The sequence below is a fragment of the Opisthorchis viverrini genome (genome assembly GCF_000715545.1).
Source record: "Opisthorchis viverrini unplaced genomic scaffold opera_v5_169, whole genome shotgun sequence".
Classification (NCBI taxonomy): domain Eukaryota; kingdom Metazoa; phylum Platyhelminthes; class Trematoda; order Opisthorchiida; family Opisthorchiidae; genus Opisthorchis; species Opisthorchis viverrini.
The window spans coordinates 890,612-913,690 of record NW_008751824.1 but is presented as its reverse complement, the minus strand read 5'-3'; the positions used below and the strand labels follow the sequence as shown (position 1 = coordinate 913,690).

At 46.0% G+C, this 23,079-nt stretch overlaps 3 protein-coding genes across 3 annotated transcripts in view; 2 read left to right on the top strand and 1 right to left on the bottom strand.

Moving 5' to 3' along the window:
• Positions 1-23,079, bottom strand: part of T265_07364 (hypothetical protein) — a gene marked incomplete at both ends in the record, with an annotated part of 42,586 nt that overhangs the window by 6,000 nt on the left and 13,507 nt on the right. Inside the window, 6 exons of the mRNA XM_009172863.1 lie at positions 2,512-3,034; positions 5,014-5,416; positions 11,260-11,438; positions 13,341-13,639; positions 15,872-16,128; positions 21,740-21,933. Coding sequence (XP_009171127.1) covers positions 2,512-3,034; positions 5,014-5,416; positions 11,260-11,438; positions 13,341-13,639; positions 15,872-16,128; positions 21,740-21,933 — 1,855 coding nt within the window. The remainder of the gene's footprint in view (positions 1-2,511; positions 3,035-5,013; positions 5,417-11,259; positions 11,439-13,340; positions 13,640-15,871; positions 16,129-21,739; positions 21,934-23,079) is intronic.
• T265_07365 (hypothetical protein) lies at positions 17,115-17,297 on the top strand (the record flags this gene model as incomplete). Its single annotated transcript, XM_009172864.1, has 1 exon — positions 17,115-17,297. One exon carries the CDS (start codon positions 17,115-17,117, stop codon positions 17,295-17,297), a length of 183 nt encoding a protein of 60 aa, XP_009171128.1.
• The window catches only part of T265_07363 (hypothetical protein), a gene marked incomplete at both ends in the record, with an annotated part of 16,433 nt that continues 12,150 nt past the window's right edge, over positions 18,797-23,079 (top strand). The window contains 2 exons of the mRNA XM_009172862.1: positions 18,797-18,808; positions 20,044-20,237. Of these exons, the coding sequence (XP_009171126.1) occupies positions 18,797-18,808; positions 20,044-20,237 (206 nt within the window). The remainder of the gene's footprint in view (positions 18,809-20,043; positions 20,238-23,079) is intronic.

Here is a 23,079-nt window from a genome sequence, read left to right as displayed (position 1 = left end):
AGGCTTGGTTGTATCTTCCACTTTCCCGCTTTCCGGTGATCGAAACGGTAGCAGCTGAAACCAATGTGCCCATGGCACACGGTTTATAGCTGACAAATTGATTGAACTGATTGATTGATTTATACACTTCCCTTATATCAATCCGCGCCCAGGGTCACCAAAACCTGCCAGGTATAGAGGGAAATAACAATGGGATACAGCGTTCCTCGAGTAGCTGTTATCCGGACCCAACGACTGACACAGGGCTGAATTTACAGGTGTTGAGGGCTAGCATCGCATTCGGAAAGCTCCAAAGCGTATCTGGAGTAGTCAGCATCGGTCAGGCACCGTGTTATCGTATTGTCTACACTTTTGTACGGCAGAGATATGAGCGTTATATCGTAGTTACATCAGGATCCTGGATAGATTCAATTTGCGGTACTCATGGAGGGTTATGCACCTACTGGATCCATAATACTCAACTTGTTCAGGGGGCGAAAATGGAATATGGAATCGGGAGCATCTGGATGCATTCCAAAACAACTGCTAAACTGGCAAGTGAAGAGCGGTGTGCGAGGCCCAGAAAGGCCACAGATACGATACAAACACAAAATCCAGGTAAGTTCCGAAAACATTAGATGTGATTGCAAATCAAGGAAAAAGCCGCCGAAGGACGCACACACCTAGCGAAAACCCATAGCTGCGGATGCCGTGCAGTTCGACACTTACAGTGTGAGTATTCCACCCAATGGTGATGGACGGAAGTCGATGGAATTTTCTTACGGGAATATTTGCTCAACCAAGAAAAGACCCGCAAGACAGAAAAGCAGAATATGGAAGTCGTGGTTCACTAATAGTCCGTGATTTTTCCAATCCATGCGTCTTATGAGTGCATCGTAATCCCCCGTATGCTGAGAATTCAGTGCCTTAGCTTGGTATCCGAAAGACGAAGAATGGTAGTTTAACAGCATTAGAGTCCTCGCCGCCAATTCATGCACCGTCCTTGGTGGACTAAATGCAAAGTTTGACCAACTCCCAAGAAATGGTCTCTAAACTAGATTAAAGCGCCCAACCTCCAATTTCGCCTTCATTTTATCAGAAATACACTTGCCACGAAAATCCAGTCTAGTAAACGCTCAGAAGAACAAGGTCTTTGAAAGCGTTTCGAGAAATGGGATAAGCTAGGCCATGCTATGAAATGTTACACCCACCCCTGATCATACTAAGGTACCTGAAGGTGTTAGCTAATCAAATTTGTGGAAATCGAAATCGCCGAAGTCATTCAGTTCATCAGCGGTATTTTAGTGCAGGATATTGGCGAAGTCGACACTCAAAAGACAACCTAGGTGATCTCATTGCTGTTGCGTGGCCGATATGCACAATAAAATGTTTTTTTACGTTGGAGAGCGACTATGAATCAAGCCGTTGCAACTCAAGCACCGTCAGCAATCGAGGGACGCTGAAGGGACGGTAGAGAAACGTGAATGAGCGTAGGCACAAATCCATCCTCAAAGCGGAAGAAACGGAATAAGTGGCCTGAAAGATAGCGGTGAATCAGATCAACACTGCACGAGAGAGAGGAAGAGAGTAGTTGGGGTAAGAGAACATCGGAGGTGATGGATTGAATTGATGTTAGTGATCGAACCACGGAGGAGGAGCGGTACCCTTATCCAGTGACTTCAGGTGGTATATGCTCCACGGCTTTCACAGACTGGGCAGTGGCATTGGCCTACGCCTAGACGTAGAGATAATCCCCGCAGTTGGCTCTAACGGAGGAACTTCACTGCGTTTGCATCATCATCATCAAAGACAGACATCAGTGTTGGCACTGATGCTTCACTGCGTTTGCGCCTATCGAAACTTATTTTTCCCATGAACCCAACTCAATCAAGAGAGAAACGTATGGTAATCCGTCAGAACAGTTAAAATGCATGAGATCTGGTACATGTGACCCCAGATGCAGAGTGACCCTCAATGAGTGAGGAACCTCGTGTGAACGTGAGTGAACACTTACATACAAAGCTTAACCGCATCTAGTGATACGATGAGAAACTGGAGACAGTAACATAACTGTCCACCTAGTAAAGCACTCCAATGACAAACCAGTCCCCCTACGACGAATATCTATCATCTAGTAGACGGTACCAGATAGTGCTACTCACTGACGAACACCATCGCTATACAAGTACTGGGTGAAAATGGAGTCCACATTGAGCTAAAAGCTGATACAAGATTCTAGCATGAATCCTTTTTGTGATTACTAAATTTAGTTCAATTTTCCAAGTGTGAAATGACTACCTTTGGTCACAGGTGTTCCCATAAGGCCGCAGGCATCAATTATAAGTCAAGTCATACGGGACACTGATGAAGTGGCCTTAGTTAGAGGTGGACTATGTTGTGAGGAAGCTTACTGGGAGAACAATGTGCCATCTTCACAAACAACAAGCTCAACTTTTTCAACGAGTAAAACAACGCTCGTAAAGAAATGGACCATTTGCATACATAGATTTAGAATTAAGTATGGAAACATACTTGGTTCGCCTGTCGCTGTACCGTCATTCCTGTTTAACTCCGTGGAACAGCGGGGGAAACAAGAAGCTTGGGTCTCATGACGGCTACTTCGGTTATCTCTCTGTCTATCGTCTTCAAGCCATGCGGCTACATCCAATCCCAGTTCCAGGGAAAGTGATTCGTTTTGTTGATCACATTCGCTAGCCTCATCGACAGCATGTTTCGTAGGCGATCCAGGGGAGAGCTCAGGTGTGCCGGGCTTTGTTCGTTCAAAATGGGAACATGAGGTCTTTAAAACATCAGAGAGGCTTTGCTTGATTTTCCGGCAGCTCACAACTCCAGACCAGTCGAGTAACTGCGCCAAAGCTGAGTAGGATTTGGACGCGTCAGCAAAAACGTGCTCCCCCAAGTGGACCTCACCTTCTAAGGCCACTTCACTGGATTCCCCACTATCAGTGGCTCCATCTTGCTCGTCTAAGTCCCGACCTTCCATCTGAGCGATTGCAGCTACTTCTCGACTAGTGTCATGCATTTCAACGCAGGACTGATTAAGAAAAAAATAACTGTGAGTGAGCGCAGTTAAAGGAGCGTACGAAAAGACCTACTAAAATACAGGACAAAAAGGTGACGATCAGCTCTCGAGAAACGTAAATCGATTCGCTTTTCATTCTTTGGAATGCGTTACATCCACCGGTCATGCGGTGCTGAGTGGTAACTCGCATTGGTAGCGTCAAGGTCAACTATGTGAAGGAGCGATTCGACTTAGGTGGTCTAATTTTACATGACTGACTTATTGTTGGGCTGAAATGTCAACCAAGTATGGATAGTCCCGTTCCTGCAATGGCACAATTATTCTGGTGAGTCCACACCAAAGGGAGGGGGCACTCGACTCGAGTTTCGCTCTTACTGGAGCTCACCCCTGGCTATGTCAGGGTTTGTTCTCCGGAAATCAGACATGCAAGGTGAACGTGCTTCCACTACCCCATCAGCACATCTGAACAGACGAATGTGTTCACATTTGACCAACGCCTCGAACGACGGCCCGCTGACTGTGATACACTGAGTCGCCGGATTATTCCAGCAAGTTTTCACAAAATCTCTCTATATGGTTATGTCACCACAACCCCCATGATGTTGATATCGCTTCCGAAGAAGAACAGGAATTTATATTCTGGAATTCTCCTACCCTCGAGACGAACCACTCGATATGTTACCAATAGCTAATTTTGTCAGATTTGAGGGTTAGTACTTGACTTTCTAATTAATTAGACCAAATGTAGTAGCATTTTGAGGTCCGAATATCCACGTTCCACACACATCCTTCAGGGACTATGCGTTATCGAAAAACGGGCATTCGTGCAGCTGGTTTATGCGCCTATTAAAAGTAATTATGGAAGCTAGGGAAAAAAAAGCAACGGTCAGGTTATGTTTAATGTTTTTTTCGCGTTTGGGCCCCACAACACATATTTATACAACTAATTGACGAGTTCCAATAAGATGTTGAGTTCTTCAGTAAGAATAGAACTTAAGCAGAATGTCCGGTCTTTGATAAGCCCTTGATAGGTAGCTTAGGGACCCCAAAACATCGGAATCCTCCCCACCATTTGTGCCCAACGTGCACTGACGGAGTATTGGTAACAAGCTCACCTCGCTAACAAGCTCCAAAGCTCACAATCCAGCAAGGCCAGGGATATGCACTGCTGATGAACTCCAATAAGAGTGAAACCCAAATCCAGCGTTTCCCACTCTGGTGTGAACTCACCAGGAAAAGAGGAAAGACTGATGAACTAAGAGTGAAACCCAAATCCAGCGTTTCCCACTCTGGTGTGAACTCACCAGGAAAAGAGGAAAACTGTCCAAACGAGAGTAGTGTGGAAGTGAATGCTACAAATCCCGCAACAACCAAAGGTGACTTTTTCAAATGGGCAAGCGATAAAAATTCATCCTGTAATTTCCCCCAAGAGGAAACACCACGAAGACCTACTGCACCCGTCTCAGGGAAGAGGGAAGACTAAATAATGGTTAAAAGAAAACAATACTGCGGGCTGTCTAGGGGAATGACCTGTACTCCACGGACCTCTCTTGGCATAAGTGGTTGCCACAGGTGGTTGAGTAGCTCTCCGCATTGAAGCGAAACATTCGTACTTCATTCTTAGGCCTCCGTGTAGCATTGCAAGTGGAACAGTTCTTTCCACCAGGTTTGAGTGTTATGTTGTCATGACGTGCCCATTTATGTGAGGTACAGAATTAGTGGATAATCAAGTTGTCCAGGAAAATTCACGCGTAAAACATACGCATACTGGTGAGGTCTCAGAAAAGAACAACAGAATAGTGGTTTTTTAGACAGTCCTAGCAGATACCCAAAAATAAACGAGGTTTTTGTCTGAAAGGTTGGTTTATCGACTGCTCACAGAAGCTGAGATGAAATAATCAATCATATGGTTGTGGCAAGTACGATTTCCATGAGTAGAGGTTCGTGCATCCTGAACCAATGCCTAACCAAAGTTCAAATACCGAACCTACCTGGAGAATGAAACGCAGCTCAGTAGGATATTCATTGCTGAATCGATCAGCAACCTCCGAGACACGTTTATATATTCGATGCAGGCCAGCCAAATGAGTCCGCCAAAGACGACCACTTCTAGGAACCGGACTTCCCGAACTCCGCTGACATGGGACCGGACGACCTGGTGACGAATGCCCGCACTGATTACCTGGAGAGCCAGGACGGGCAGGAGAGGAAGAACCAAACGACTGATTTGTCGAACTGGCTTTTGAGTGACCACTGCCTGTGAAATTTGGCAAGCCCCGTGGTCCGAGCCAACGAACCAGGCGGCACAGTTGATCAAGCCGCAACGCATACAACTGCCGAGTTAAGTAGGCTAAATCACTGCGAGACTTTGTAAACATATAAGGTAGACGTCGCCTGTAGATCGAAGAAAAGGACCCGTGTGACATACTTTACAGAAGACCATATGCATTTCACAGATTATGTGTACCGTCTAGCTATTGAACAGGTTAAACAATCCGCAACAGAGATTTGTTAGCTCTTCAAAAGAACTAGAGTTCGGAAGTAAATATTTGCGCAAAATTGCAACCCAACAGCATAACATTAACGGTAAGCAGAAGCGAACAGAGGTGTAAGAGCTTACAAGTGGAACCCAAATTCTAATCTGCAATTCGCAGCAGTTTTTTGGTACAAAAATTTGAGGACATACGATTGAGAATAGGAGAGATAACGAAGTTATTCGATATCATCCCATCAATGCGTAAATTGGTCCCGATTCTATGGGGCAGCTGCCGCTGAGTACCCCATGCAGTCCCCGAGAAAGACGAAACCCACAAACTCTCATCATCATCATCAAAGACAGCAACATCAGTGTTGGCACTGATGCCTCACTGCCATACTACAAACCCTAGAATCCCAGCTCGACGATTTACTCCGAGTTCGACGGAGAATACTTTCAACAACCGAGCAGTGCAGAAACTGGAACCTACCGCACCGTTGGAAATGGGGGTACAGATTCGTGACTTGGATCATATTTTCGTCATTATCGGAAGTAAGCTGTGGGGAAACAGCGCATTGTTCAACTCGGTATGCGTAACACATGGCCCACCTACCCTACCTAGCAGTGTTAGATGCATTCTGTGGGTGAAGTGCCGCCTGCTTCAACAATAAGCGTCTCCCAGTCAGATCATTCCGAATGTGTTGGTTCCTGCCGATTCCAGTCATACTTCCGAGACATCGGTGGTCGAACACCTGGAGATATCTCATTTCTTTCACAGGAATCGGTCAACTCTCGCAGCCATACATCAACAGCCCGCACGTGCCCCTTGAGTCCCAGTGAAATGTCTTTTTGACGCCACAAGTGGCGCAAGTTAGTAAACGCCATTCTGGTTTTTGAGATCCGTGCGGTGACTCCGTGTTGATGCTTCGCTATTCGCTCTCGCTCGCTATGCGATTACAGGGTAATGGTTGTTATCACGCACTCGGAAGCGTCCATCAGGGAGAGCGTAGAACTGTACTAAAACAGGGGCGCATGTGAGAGTAGCAAACGTAGAATCGAGACCAGAAAACCAGAACGCATTGCTTAGCGGGACAGCTACCGTTACGATAATGTGCACTGGACAATCCATCCTGCATGGTGGATAGGGACTGAGAGATGGTAATGCGAAACCTTTTCTGAAAGTTCATCGGTGACAGAAGACAAAAGTGTCGTTATTGGTGACGATAACTAAATGATGAGAGATTACAACTAGTTTTGAGAATAAAAGCGATGAATTTTAGTTAATCCGCAATACCAAGTCCATTCGGAAATTGTGTAAAGAACACCGTGGATGTTGCATGTGTCAAATTTCTCCAACGTATTTTCCAATATGGTTCAATGTTAAAAAAGCAAGGTTTTGTCCAGTGAAATACAAGCAATTCATAGAGGAATAAAAACGCAAAGAAAGACCTAGAGAAAAACTTAGCCAATGCGCATGACTGTAACAGAAAGTTTACTTCTGTTGTATTGAGGACTGAAATGCTTATATTACTCACGTGTAAACAAACAGAGCGCTGACGTAACTGTTGAGTGCTTCAAGTGCACTTAGGTGGTGGTGGTGTTCGCAGACAAAATACAGCACAGCAAGGACCACAAGTTCTCGTTGGGGGTCACGATCTCAGACAAACTATGAACAGCAGATATTCCGATCTGGTAAACAAAAACAAACCAGACTGGACGCATCATCATGATTGCCAGCTGTAACAACCGTGTACCTGTCGTACAGTGGTTGTAGCTTCCACAGTTTCGTTCACTGATGAGGTGGGGTAAGAAGCTGTGCATTGGAGGCGGGGGCTGATAAATTGGTGCGTAACTACAGCACTGTCAGTGGATTTATAAGTGAAGGAATTCGGAAGGGAGCTATGCATTTAGGGCAATAGCTTGCATGCATGAGCGCCACTGAGGGCGCGACTGGGCCATTTCTGACAATGTCTCTAACCATTGATGTGGCCTGTCTCGGGGTCCCTATCCAGGAAGACGGCAATGACCAGCGCGGCTGAGTTTGCTGGTAATGACTTTTATAATTCGCTGCCAAGTCATTGTTTGACCACCTCTGGATCCCTTCCACCCTTCACCTGCCTGTGCGAAAAGAGCCCTATGAGGAAGTCGGTCGACTGGCAGCACGTGGCCAAGCCAGCGCAACCTATGCAGTGTGACCAGTTCATCTACCGAGAATGAGTTATTTTTCCGAATGCCATTCGACGTACTTCAGCATTGCTGATCCGATGTTCCCACCAGATTCGGGCAATGCCCCGAAGAAATCGATGGTCAAACACTGAAAGTTTTTTGACGTCCACAGCACGCAGCGGCCAGGTTTCTGATCCAAACAGCAGTATGGAGCGCACCGCCACATTGTAAACTCGACCCATGACAGAGAAGCTGATGTCATGTCTACGCCACAGGTGACGCAATTTCGCAAAATCTACTCTGGCCTTCCCAATACAGATGAAAATATCATCTTATACGAGACCATCGAGGCTGATACAGCTGCCCAGGTAAATAAACTTGTCTACTAACTCAATCGGTTCATCCGCAAGCATGAGGCTAGGGTTCGAGCCCACCTAGTCTTACAGTGGCACTTTACACTTTTCAGGTGTGGAGCACATGCCGAACCGTGAGGCAAAATTATTTAGATTATATTGTTCGAATTACCACTGGGTCAGATTCAAAATGAGCTATGCTGTCTGTGTACTCGATAGCTGTGAGCGGACGCCCAGAGAACAGTTCGACCCAACAGGCATTAGAGGCTGTAGTGAGTCTTCCATGATCGTATCAATGACGATGTTTAGGAGTGGTGAAAGAGGACAGTCCTGTCTAACATCACTCAATGTGGTGAACTCATGCAAGAGCTTCCCATAGACCTTCACACGGCCGCGGGAGTTGGCGTACAGCGCCTTGAGGGGGATCAAGAATTTATGGGGGACACCTTTGCTCTACAGACACTGCCATAGTGCCTGAGGGTTCATGGAGTCAAAGGCAGCTTTCAGATCGAGAAACACAACCATTGTTGGTTGCTGAAAGCAGTGTCGCTATTCCAGAATTTGTCGGAGTGTGAAGATATGATCGATACATTCTCTTGCAGGACGGAACCCAGCTCGGTTTTCACGGATCTCTCTCTCTTTTGAGGATAGGGATAACTGTCAATATGCTCCATTCTGCAGGTACCTTCTCTTCGTTCCAAATAGCACCTATAAGTTTCGTCAGATGGATCGCCAGGGATTCTCCGCCTTCTCTGAAGAGGGCTGGATACAGACCGTCCGATCCTGGTGCCTTCTCACGTTTCAGTTTCTTCCGACGGGCAATCAATGTTTACATTCCATTCGCCCGTATGCATTACCTCCACTGGATGTGTTGCAGGAGGCCAGCTGAACTGTTCTTCGGCCCATCTCTCCAGTCGACGTTTTTGCGAGTGAATTAATGAGCCATCTTTCTCACTCATCGTTTCGCTGACCGTTGCTTTCCTAGGGCCAGTCGATCGTATCAGTTGATAAGGGACACGGCTGTTTCCCGTAGCAAAAGCCTTCTCCATCTCCCGAGCTTTCGATGTCCGCCAGAGCTCTCGGTCTTTCCTTAGACTCTTCACTATTTGGCGTTTGAGGGATTTGCGTGCGCCGTCGTACTCGTTGCCTGCTGGTATGGCTTTCCTGGCATCAATCAGGGATAGCGACCTCGACGACATCCAGTGATCTTGTGGTCGAATTAAAGAAGTCGGGCAGGCAGCATTGAACGCCGCTAGTATAGCTCGTTTCACATTTTGCCACGCTTCATCCACAAGCTCGCTGCCACCACAGGATTGTTTTACTGTGGAAAGTTGTTGGGCTAGCTCAGATCGATACTGTTGAGCTATGGCAGTTCTTCGAAAATAGTGGATTGGCATGCTTCTTGCTGACTTGCGAGGGCCTGAAGGGAAACGAACTGTCAGGCGCGCACGCACCATGGCGTGATCGGAATCAAGTGGCGTGCCCCAGGAAGGAACGACAATCTTGAATTGTGGCTCTCCACCAGTGGCTGATGGCCACGTGGTCCAACTGGGTCCACGGTTGATTTACAGTTGATGGCCGCCAGCTTATGCGGTGCGAACGTTTATGTCGAAAGTTCGTACTTGCCAGAAACAGTTCATGATCAGCACACAACTGGGGGAGTCGATCTCCATTATCTGTGCGGTGAACATCGACTCCGAATCGATCGTCCAAATGTGATTCCAAGGAGCTCAGACGACCTATTTGAGCATTCATATCGCCTGCAAGAATCACAATGTCAGTGCTTTTTTTGCTTAGCGAATGAGCCCTGATAGCTCTCTAAAGAACGTATCCTTCTTAGCATCAGAACCGCAGTCCGTTGGGGCATAAGCCGACACTACAAACAGGTACCGCCTTTTGGTCCGAGAGCCAGTGAGCATGATTGAACTGGATAACCGGACGGCGCAAGGACGATCGTTCGCCGGAATCCAATCCAGCAAAGCGTGTTCAGCTCTGGGGCTGGGTGCAACTCCCACACCATATATTCCACGAGTCATCGCTCCTAGGTCACCGGACACGCGCAGGTAGACATGTGAAAGAGCTGAATTCATCCTTGGCATTCTAACCACGCTCGGGTCTTGTATGCGTGTTTCGGAGACAGCATACATCGATTTTAAGGGAGTACAAGGTTTCAGCAAGCATTGCCTGATTGTCAATTTGAGTACGGACGTTAAAAGCTCCCATATAGAAAGGATCTTGTGGATTTAGAAAGGTGTTATTTTGTTTAAGGTTTGTAGGCAGCGTGGAGCATAAGGCCCTTCGGTCAGATGACTGACAGTCAAATGGCCCAGCGAAGTTTGCTTGTGCAGTGGGAGGGGGTTGGGGAGGGACATCGGTGGACGCTGAACTGCGCGGGCAGATGATACTTCCCAGTTGCCCAGGCCGAGGAAGAGGGTTTGGTTGAGGTACCCTACCTTGAGCCTTTGGCTCAAAAGTCTGAGCTACAAGGCAATGGGAAGATGTCGGATATTTTTCGGGGACCCTGCCCCTATCCTACGATCAAAAAGTCTGACCCACGAGGCAGCGGATAGTAGGTTTTCCTTTGGGGACCCTGCCCGGAGCCCATGACTCAGTAGTCTGACCTGCTCGGATGCATGGGGTCCGGAAACCCGAGAGCGCAGGGAATACTGTCTCATTCCTGGTGCGCACAGCAGGTGCCCTTAGGAAGCACCGGACTCTGATTTTGAAAGTATTTCGAACGTATTGGATAATGCGCCGGTGGTCACAATCAGCCGTTAGGCGATCAGAGTATGCGGTTTTCGGGACCGACCTTTTCTAACTCGTCTTTCCTCGGGGGAAGGCAGCACCGCTGCTTCCATAAGTATGGACATGCTAGTCGTCTGGGGGAAACACTTTACCGTCTTCACACTCCTGTCACAAAGGACAGCACGACTTTACCCCTAGACCGCCCAGTAGCACGATTACTCGCAGTATGGGGGTCTCGCTGCTCTTGGTTTGAATGCTCCCCTTTGGCCCTACCGGCATGGCTGCACCTTCTGGACGTTCCAACCAGTGTAACCCGCTGAGTCGTTGCAGCACTCAAGCCCGACTACCACGTCAAGGTGGCGGCTTTAGGTCGGGATACTGGACGCTGATAACGAAAACACTGGAGTACGACGTAAAATTGCATCGGTTAATTTTATAACAGACTACAAAACAAGGGTTCAGGGGACAGGATTTAGATTGGCACTCAGTCAGCTTACCCGGCGGCCAAACGAGAAGGCCCGATAGGTGAATCCGGTAATATCCGTAAACCGACCAGAACAGCAAGTCGCGGGAGTGAGAGTAAGATGCACGGGTCGCGATCGGCAAGTTGCTGCATGGTGAACAGTCGGATGGCTAGACCCCACATGAGAGTCTCCGAGAACAAAACAGTGACCAGCTGTCAGGAGTGAGTGAATCGGGAAAAATGTGCATCATGTTAGCTACTGTCAATCAATCAACTGGAAAATGTTTGGGACCAATTGGGTAGTCATCCTCGGAGAAGTTTGGTAAACAATAAATCCACCGATTGTTTACCAAACCTCTCTGAAACGACCGTATCTGATGTCTTAATGGCGTATATGGGCTCGATCGTAATTGGTCCCTCATTTAGCCCAAATGTATCAAGTTTTAACCACAGAAGTGTGAATACAGCAAAGATTTGGAAGCCGTACATCAATACTTCGCTTACTACCTCCCAGCTGCGTTCCGGAAATTCCTCTATAAGAAATACGAAGCTTACTTTCCTTTCCACTAAAAATGTAGTGAATCAGTTCATTGGTCCGTAATAGGTCTGACGCAGTACCATACCTCGGTCCTCTTTTGCACGCAGAATAACGACTGAGGAATGCAGCCACCATGGTCGACGTCACCACAATCTGGGTCAGAGGACCAGTCACACACAGCGTATGAATAGGTGTGATCACTTTGAGCGCACCACAGTGAGCTAGCATGCTAAATCACGTGGCTCAAAAAAGTCTGCGGAATACGAGTCGTATCAGTGGCAACGGCAATACACTGCAAACACTGTTTCGCTTCTTTCACGCCATACACTCAACATCTGACAGCGAAGTTTTTTGATGATAGGTAATGGAATAAAAATATGACACGGTCAGAAGATGGGCGTCACGTTGGTTAAACCTTCTCACCACGTACTCCAGACCGATAATATTTCAACACACCTTCCCGGTGAGAGTAAAAATGGTTGCGAAGCAGGCAAGTATCGGGTAGTAAACCACACTTTGAAGTGCTGGTGTGATAGATTCACTTCTAATTTAATCAAGCTTCGTTGGTGGCCAGTAGTACAAATGTGTACGCAGTGCGGGACAGCACTCACGCTTGCTCTCAGCAATGCTAGAAGTAAACAAGATATCGACAGAAATTTTCGTCTACGGTTGAGTGTACGATATGACAGACGCAAACGTGACTGTAAGTTGACCCATATGAACCTGCGACCACGGCCACAATCCTCTAGGTCTGCTTATCTTTGGGGTTCTCGCCAAAGGGCACACGGGTGCCGGCTAAATGATAACGGAAAAAACACAAATAAGGGCTTAACAGAAAGCAAGTATACCATGAACTTCGTGTTCGCTACGTTGCCGTTGAGGCGAGCATTACATCTCTCGCCATCGATTCAACAGCATGGGAACGAGCATGAGGTAAAAAAAAACTGGATATTCTGCTCCAAACTATGTTACTTTGCCGTGATAGGTAAGGGTGCGAGCTACTGGTCGGGATGTTTGAATCCCGCCTTGGCATTCGCAGTATTTCCTCCTCAACTTTGGGTCAATTTGAAAATATATCAATCTTCACGCTTCTTTCCGGTTCCAGGGTGGCTGTACGCCGAAAGGTTGATACGTCAGTGTACAAGATGCTATAGTAAGTCATGGCGGAAGTTGAATAACTGTCGAGTGGTTCATCGGGTTGGCAAAAGTCACAGAAAGTTGGCGACCATGAAACTATGGCAAGTGGAGAGAAGGAACCAGGGACTAATTAAGAGGAACTGGAGGTGGTATGGATAAAACGCTCGGATGCAGGAGATAACTCTGTCGATGAGAGCACAAACCTAAAAAAACAACTCAAGTCGTCCACTTATGGTGTTCTCTTGATGAACGACGGCCATTCATGCTGGTCTAAGAATATAGGTTAAGATAACATCAAACTGTCAGAGCTATAACAGGTGGACCATATAGAGAGAACACCAAGTGAAAGGAGTTCATCTATCTGGTGACAATAGTTAAACTACCGTAAATCAACAACAGGTATTGGGAAGCATAAAAGAGCACGACAGGCGAAGAACTACCTGTAGGTCGTTCGCCTCCTTCGCAGTTCGTAGCCGGCGCGAAAGAGACCGTACAAATGCGAATTCAAAATCTGCAGCAGCTTCATCCAAATCGACCAACTTTATGCAAAGCTCTTCCGCGATGAGGAGCGATGAGAGAGGTGGAAGGCGGATCATTTCACCGTATGTTCTAGGTCCAATTTTTACCTGAACTGTCGCCATCGTAATCTTACTGTCTCTCGCACTCGAACTGGAAGCTGACGCTGAAGGTGCAGCAGCGTCGGGGATGGGACCTGTTGTCTGCGTGGGATTCGTGGGCACTGACACAGAACGGTAGCAGAGAGAATGGAGATAAGCCGAGTGCACCGTGTTGCGAGTGGTGAACAAAGCGACAGCCAGAAATAGGGTAGCTTAAATATACTCGAAATAGTGATACGAAATCCTTTAAACCGACTATGAATGTTCATTCGTCACTCCATTGAGAGACTCCCAAACAATGATAGGACTGGTGAAATTAGGAAAGAAAAAGAATAGAATTAGCGATGATATTCGACATCCATTAGATTTGACATCTTCTGGTAGTATTTTTTTCACAAACTACAGCACTGGCATTTAAATTGTTATGTTAACCACTGGGTTGCCGGGGTAAGCATAACAGCCGCATCAATTACCCGATGCGGAACTCACAAGCACATCCTGACAATACTCATCGGGGCACATCACCCTTCTTGTCCGCTTTTTTTCATGGTCTGGTATCTTGTCCGCAGCATAGCAAGCATAATCCAAAGGCCTTCATATCCCTTTGGACCAAACAGTTGAGGGCCTTGCGAACGCTGAGACCAGCTGAAGTTGTAAATCTACACAGCTCCATAACTAGAAGAAGATCGAACAAAAGCCGTTTTCGTTATTCACTATGTAACTCCTGTGATCGTAACATCCATACACATTGGACAGCTTGGGGTTAAAGCGGCACGTGGGGTTCAGCCAGATAATGAAACTCTAATGAACGAGCATGTTAGACGCTTTTCAAGATGTTGCTGTGCATATTGAACCATTGCCTTCTATTCGTGGCTCGTCTGTAAACGAGCTGTATTAGCTGGAACCAATGCACTTCGACACACGGTTTTTAGCCCAAAGAAACTTAACTGAACCACATAGGATAGGTAGGTGACTTGCTTGGTGGGTTTATTTTGCTCTTACATGACAGCTCACTTATGGTATCCATGGGTACAATCGGTTGCTTACACGCACTAGTAGCCCGTAAAACGACCCAACACTGGGATCGAGGGTGTGGAGAGAACGGAAGAAGTTAAGACCGCGACAACCACAAACCGATCGTTTCTGTACGTGGACAGAAGGATGAAGTACCGCAGGACGAGCGGCGACGGAAACTCGTAAGGGTTAATGCAAAGCCCGAGTGCCAAAACTTCCACGAAATGGTTCAAAACCCCTATCCTGAATACGCTCTTATAGACCGTCGGACTAGACCAAAAACTGTCAGTCTAAAGAGGTGAACATTGTGTCATCTGGCGCCTGTCTATAGGTACAAATCCTTCTCAGTAGATTAGCGATGTTCATTCATAAAATGTTTAGTGAGAGGAAGGTGTACTGGTGATGCGGCGAACAACTTTCCTGCTCGTTATTATCGGATACAAAAGAGGTCATTACAGGAATTTGTGGGACACACCAGAGGGGAATCGCTGAAGGTCATACTGTGGAGGTATGCTATCGCGGAAAAAGTACAAAACGAAGCACCGATGACAAACGATGAGAGTTGGTCACGCTGGGTTGGTCACGATGAGTTGGTCACGCCATAACAAAAAATACTGGATTCAATCCAAATGGTACACGGAAGCAAAACTGGGTTGCCACCCATCAAACCGATGAGACAGTGAATATGCAAATGAAAGAGCTGAGATTGCGACTGTATAAAAATAATAAGAAAAATTGGATACAAGCTCAAAGTCTGCTTGTCCTTTGGGTGAAGCTTTTCTTCACAAAAGACAAGTTCGCCTAGCTGCACTTGGGATGAAAGTCTCCCAGGTTTCTGTTTCACAGGAGAATCGGTTGAGATGCATCCTTAGAATATCTGAACCCCATCTACTTTCCTGGATAATTTTGCCATACGTTGATAGAATTTCAATCCACTACTGCAGGGTAGATGATAGGATTGGTGGGGAAACCACTAGTTGGGCCACTGAGGAAGGGGATTTAAGACCGAGAAAATATCTCAACTTAGACAGAATGGAAGACCATGGCACGCGTTTTGTACTGCTTTAGCCCTTTTGTCTCTAGCGTAGGGGCACTATCGTAAGGAAGCCTGGAATGGCAAAGAATTTCGATCTAAAACACGATGTTGTGTAAAAATGACTGTCTGTTTTCTGAATCCCAAGGTGCTCGTTATAACGGCAGTCAAGCACAGTTTTTGTCCAAGAATTTTTCCAATTGCAAGAGGCTAATGTGTATACATGTAGGGTCATACCAGCGTTTTCGATGCACCAACAAGTATACCATCTCCCAACATGATAAAATGCGTAACACTTTGGACATACGCGCATCCAAAGCCGGTGTCCGCTCTGGAGACCTTTGTCGTAAAAAAGTGGCAGGCACGGAACCCACTGAGCCAGAGGAACCGCTCTGAGTATCAGTTTTATCCTCATCCTCTCCCTTGCTAAGCAACGCTCGATCGGTGGCAGCCAATGCAAGCTCGATTTGATTGGCCACAAGACACTGGACTTGGGATAGAACATCCAAAAATGCAGATGCACTTGGCTGCGCTGGACGCAGATCCATTTCTCTGGGGGATGCGCTACAACGAATGGAAAAAAGGTAATATTTTGCAATGCATTGTGACCAAAGAATGGTCCCGAAAACGAAGGAGCCTAGTTTTAGCCAGGAACAAATGAGAATGACTCTCGATCTGTAGACCTATAGCTGATATCTTCTCCAGTGATTTGACATTGATTAGGCAGTGTGGCGGACTTGCAAGCAAGCACCCAATCTCCGTGTCATTAGAAGGGGCTGAGTAGTTGTAACTGTATTCATAAAATGCCGTTTTTTAAAAACTGGAATCTCAGTGCGTGTCATGCTGATGAGCCTCAGTACGAACAGACTAATTGTCTGATGCTTCGTGCCGTTTTTAACTGGAATCTCAGTGCGTGTCATGCTGATGAGCCTCAGTACGAACAGACTAATTGTCTGATGCTTCGCTGACTATGACTGAGTGAAGATGTTGGTGCTATACGCACTGAGGAAAAACCATGTGATACATGAACGAAGTTAGGAACCAAACGATGTAGTTGCGGCATCCTTTCGACGCGAACAATAGGAAACTGAAGGGATGAATTGAGCAGAGGCAGTCAAGGAAGGAAAATTTTACTACAGACCTACGGGACAAAAACTCCCAATGTCACCTGTGTAACACCACGATCGTACGCTACCTCAAACTCGGCGCTAATCAACACAATCAACACACAAATCCCCGGAACCAAAAAAGGGACAGCCGACGGTTCTGAAAATGACTGACTCATTATCCAAAAAGAAACTGCGCGGTGGAAATGTACTGCGTCGTTGGTCAGTCGTCATGCACACGGACTCTTCTTGACCAGATCTGACCTGGCTTGGCGCACAGTAATGGAGCTGAAACAAAGCATGATAACTTGATATCCAGCGAATGTCCAATATTTAGTATGTTTTTCGTCGTCATTTTAGAAGACATCTTCAAGACAAATGACACTGTTGCAGCTCTTACTTAGTTAGGTGACACGAAAATGAAAAGGGATACGAGTTTACAGCATGCCATTGGTAGTAACATGCAGTGGTGGAATATCCAGCATTCTCGTGGAGGAAGCGATAAATTACACTACACATTTACAAGAACCGTTCAAGTCCGGATACGAGGAAACATCAGACTATCGGGCCACTATTGTACGACCACCACTCCTTGACTTTCACGAGGTCGAAGTGGGAATGGAATAGCGTGAGTTGACGTGGAAACGTATGCAACTGTCGACTGCGTGGATAACAATCAAGTACCAAAATAGTCAACATCATTCAGTTGCAGCACAACCTCGCCCGTCCAAAGAGATTTTTCTCTTGACGGAAAACTCTTGGACAACCTAGAACCAGGTTTCACTGTTCTTCGGACACCGCCCAAGAGTATCCGTCACCTTTAAGCTCTACTTGAACCCAACTTGTGCGGGATTCGTAATGTACACTAATTAGCAAACTAAACTGGCTCTAAGGAGCGATTCAACTAAAGAACACCATAAACAAGAGACTCAGTCGAGTCTTAGTTGAATCTCCCGTTCTCGAGAAAATACGGCTCGTACCGAAATGAACTGCACTTGTCAAGAGTACGTTCATATCCATCAATGTTCTCTGGATAACTTCTGCGTCCTTCCTTGGACGAGCTACTGGCGATCAATCAAACAATGAGGATTCTCTGCCCACTTACGCACTACGAGGCATTGGAAATCCCATCCCGGCTACGAATACTAAAACTGCTTCAACAATAGTTGGTGTGATGATGTGGCACGGTGTGATTTTAGGGCGAATCGCGTGGCTTGTGCGTATGTATATTCCTATACCCTATGTGGACATATCTTACACATTTTCAAAGGCGATGCTTTTCGCCGATAAAATCGAATCTTGCTCGTTCTTACGAGCATTGGTTGAGATCATTGAATGTGTTCATTACAATGTTTTGCAGTGGCTCGATGTTCAATTTAGTTGTTCACACCACCATCACCAAGAGGATACTAGAATGTGCCCTTATTGATGGCAACTGTGTAAGAGCGCCCAAAAGACAAGCTGTATACTATCGGGATATCGGGAGCCAGAAGTGCCGTATTGAGATGAGCAAAGGAAGGAATATGAAAACACAAATTTCGTCTTCAGAGTACCACATCCGTTAGCTATCACTAGGCAAAAAACCTTCGATGCGACGATTTTCCGTTGCACATACAAGAGTGCGAACTGTGGTACCAGTGGAAATATGACCAGGACCGACAGGCCAATAAGCAAAACAGTGACTAGCACCCGATATGGATCAAAACAACAGAACTAAGGCTATAAACTAGAAAAACGAGTAGCCGGATTCTGGAGTACGAAAACCTCATACAAAGTGAATGAATCATCCACTATTGTGCATACCTTACACCCATCATCTTGACAATAAAGGGGCTTATTTACTTCTTATTAGAGACGACGTGGTTGCCGTAGCCCCTGTCAAGTGCGATTCGGAGCGAAAGGTCCAGACTATCAATGTGGCCTGTCGTGAATCACACAAAACAAGCTAGCAAACAGTAATGGGGACAATCAATGATTGATTGCGCGTACAAATGCAACCGTCGCGCTCGGAGAGAAGACGGGATACAGTAAACAGCAAACCGGACACAGTAGCTTGTGCGCTCATAGTTGAAACAAGCTGTCACTGATAACGTCGATCTAAAGGTTTTAGATGGTGTACCAAAAAAATGCCAGACCCGGTGAGAATCAGATTTTGTGAATCAGAAAAAACTGGTTAGCTTCCTGCTTCGGATGCAAAAGAACGTTCAATCTTTGTTGGCTTACTTTTGAAATTCTGGCGAAGTGGATGACCTTTTCCTGGTCTGCATCAGCTCATGAGTTAATGAGACATCCTCCCAAGAGACAACTCCATCAAAGTGAGTCTTCTCCCTAAAAATCTTTTTACAACCGCAAATGTCACGAGGGAACAAATACACATGCACTCATCCGTGATAGTCAGAGCTACTTTCAGGCTCGTATGAATGCTGTATTCGTCTCAGAAAGCCATTCCATATGGTAGTGCTTACGGGTACTGTTGGCTGTACATTCACCCTGGCGATCAACGAACCCGAGAACGTTCTGTGGATATATTCTACCTAAGACATTTTTGCGGTAGGAATTGAACTGACTAACTGTTGAGTGGTTGCCGAAAGAGAGGGAGGGCACATTAACTACTATACAGTCGTGATATCCGAGGAGTCGTTATCAAGAGCAGTGTGTCACGATGGGTGAGCGCCCTCAAAGGGTTCGCGAGACGAGAGAAGTGTGGATAGTCACTCAAACCTGTCACAATCAATCCCGGGCACCTCAGATCTATTGCAAGGGTAAGCTTAATAGAAAATGACAGCAAGAAAAATACTGGCACCAGTCGGTGTCCGGAGTTGAGAGGCTCCCACCCAGTGAGACGGATCGCACCAACACCCATGGTTTTCGAAATCTGGTCATAATCAGTTGACAAGTTCTTTATTTCGCAGTTAATGTTCTTCTGGAGTTAATAGAATGCTACACCAGTATGTAGCAAAAGGCATCAGATTTCTTCTCTAAACTGAAAAACCTACTTCACAACTCGTTACGAATTTGTTGTTATCCTAGGCCAGCTATGGTTCTGAGAAACTAGACACACCGCAGATACTTCAGCTGAAGAGGTCAAACCACAAACATACAACACGGTGTTCACTGTCGACTGATATTCACTGATAAGCCTTTGAAGCCACAGGATCGAACAAGCGAACGTGATTCGGGTCTCCGGGATCTATGCACTGGCTTCATGTAGAGCGAATGAAGCACTCAATAGCTCCCACTGCTTTCCTTGATTTGCCGGGGACATGTTCATTTTGCCTATTCTTGACTTTCCAAGGCGTACAATCCAAGTCGAGGAACGCATGACAGCAGTCAGAATAATTGACATCATTTTTGCTTTCCGTTCATTTTCAAGGATGGAAACGATGTCACCTGTACACTCCAGATCCACACAACTCTTATCAACAACGATTTAAACTCCAAATTTTTTGACAACTCTGTTTTAAGGCAAACAAGTTTGACGGGCGCCGAAGAATTCTTGGAGTCCTTGAATATAGCGGAGCTCAGAAGTTCGGTGATGTTCGAGTCACCTGTTCTCGAGACAGACCGGTGGTCCAGGTGGAAATTAACAAGTGACAGACTGAACTGCTCCCCAAGAAATTCACTTGTTCTTCTTCGTTGCCAAATAGAACGAATCAACAGAAACATATTATACGACCGGTAGATGCTACACAACCGCCACAATAAGTGCACACAATGGTGATATTTTGAGAAGACGTGTCGAAACTGAACTGGCAACTGGTTATTGTTTATGACGATAATATCCACGTTTTCGATCAACTAAAATAAGGTAAGCAGCTATCAAAATTTCTAATAAAGTCGTCATCCTCCTATAGTCTGCGGAATAGATTGACAAGAGCCGGTCCGTTATTAAGCTAGGACTTGGTTAAAGCTTAAGGGTGTGTCGTTCGCTGGTAAAACAGTGATGGTGAAACCGTGGTAGCAGCCATAACTAACCTCTCAAAAGCACCAACGAAAACACTGACAGCAGGTTTTCAACCTCGACCATGATCCAAAAAATCGATCCTGCTAACGCACCACTTCAGAATGAGACACCATAAAGTTTCAGACGAGTAACATTCTCAGCTTCGCTTTGCCGTTACCCTAATCGAAAGAAGCACAGGACATCCAAGCTTGGGTCACAGCAAACTAAAAGTTAGAGGTGGATACGAAAGACAGCCCCCGAACAATAACCTATACCTTAAAGCATGAGCCACATCTAACTCAACGTAGCTCAGTAGAACAAACAAGTGCTCCCCAAGAAATTCACTTGTTCTTCTTCGTTGCCAAATAGAACGAATCAACAGAAACATATTATACGACCGGTAGATGCTACACAACCGCCACAATAAGTGCACACAATGGTGATATTTTGAGAAGACGTGTCGAAACTGAACTGGCAACTGGTTATTGTTTATGACGATAATATCCACGTTTTCGATCAACTAAAATAAGGTAAGCAGCTATCAAAATTTCTAATAAAGTCGTCATCCTCCTATAGTCTGCGGAATAGATTGACAAGAGCCGGTCCGTTATTAAGCTAGGACTTGGTTAAAGCTTAAGGGTGTGTCGTTCGCTGGTAAAACAGTGATGGTGAAACCGTGGTAGCAGCCATAACTAACCTCTCAAAAGCACCAACGAAAACACTGACAGCAGGTTTTCAACCTCGACCATGATCCAAAAAATCGATCCTGCTAACGCACCACTTCAGAATGAGACACCATAAAGTTTCAGACGAGTAACATTCTCAGCTTCGCTTTGCCGTTACCCTAATCGAAAGAAGCACAGGACATCCAAGCTTGGGTCACAGCAAACTAAAAGTTAGAGGTGGATACGAAAGACAGCCCCCGAACAATAACCTATACCTTAAAGCATGAGCCACATCTAACTCAACGTAGCTCAGTAGAACAAGAAGCTCATTTAGATGAACTGCATAATGTCCAGACTGTAGGTGACAATAATAATAATAATAATAATAATAATAATATGCTTTCGGAGTTCGCGTGTCTGAGACAAGAAAACGAAATCCTCATATTTCTTTCGGGACTTACCTTGGATCAAATGTGACAACCTTGTTAGCCGCAGCAACAAGACATTTCTCTAAATTTCGGATATCCACCTCTTCAGTATATTTTGTACGATACACTCTAGACTCCCGGCAACAGGAGGGCAAAGCGGAATTCAGGAGATTGAACATTGCCTGTCCTAGCTCCCGGCGAACCTGTTCTGTCTCACGCAAAAGTACCTGTAATGAAAGACGAGATATTGGAAGGATCGTGCGAATAAACAGTGCCAGATGGAATAAATACAAAGACCGAACTATTCAAATAAAAAATCGCCAATGCCAATACTCTCTACACCTCCTGAGATAGTAGTTCCATTACAGACCGCTACCGAGGTGTTTTACAAAGACGGGAGTCTTCAAAACAGGCAGATTTTACCATTTCTACTTGAAAAAAACAGAGATAGGTACTGTCCCTGACAAGCGCGGCTATGAGGACGTGATCCCTTTCCTCGAAAACTCTATATTCTGAAAACCATGTGCTATCAACATGGCAAGGCAAAATGGAGTTTTCATTGATGACATTGATCAGCTTGAGGCTCGGGTCAAAACGTCAAAAGGTAATCGGTTCTAGTACAACTTACAGAAGATAGAGAGCACATCGAAATGCGCCGGAGCTATCCCCGTATTCAACGTATCCGCAACGCATTCACTCGCTTTTTCGTTAAACAGACTAGATTATCGTTTTTAGCTTTCAACTGTGTGCATATCACAGCTGAGTCAGTGCCTATCGATTCTTATTTGATGATACCCGCAAATATCTGGAAGTCAAAACGAAATACCGTCACGAAGAGACTGGACCTTACTCACTCGCTTTTAAACAGACTAGATTATCGTTTTTAGCTTTCAACTGTGTGCATATCACAGCTGAGTCAGTGCCTATCGATTCTTATTTGATTTGATGAGCAAATATCTGGAAGTCAAAACGAAATACCGTCACGAAGAGACTGGACCTTACCGTGGTGTGACGGTTTGCGCACCTCAACGATCCATTGAGCTATACTGGAGAGTGTCTCGCGACACTCACAGAGTCTCTCATACCAGGTTGGTCAATGGTGAGAGGTCTGACGAACACAGTCTCCTGGCCCTCCAGGTTGGGGGTTGGAACATGTGGCGACTTGTTCCGTAGAAATGGTAATGCATTTGCATTTCCCGCCAAACACCGCTGCCTTGCGGTTAGGCTTTTGAGCCAAAGGCTTTGGTTGAGAACCCTAATCGTCCTCCTGTCTAGGTGTGGGCGCCCTGGTAGTGTCCCAGCCCACATACAACCATGAATTGCGCATATGCAAATAAACTCATGCCACATCGGCCGTCGCGTGGTGCCATCAG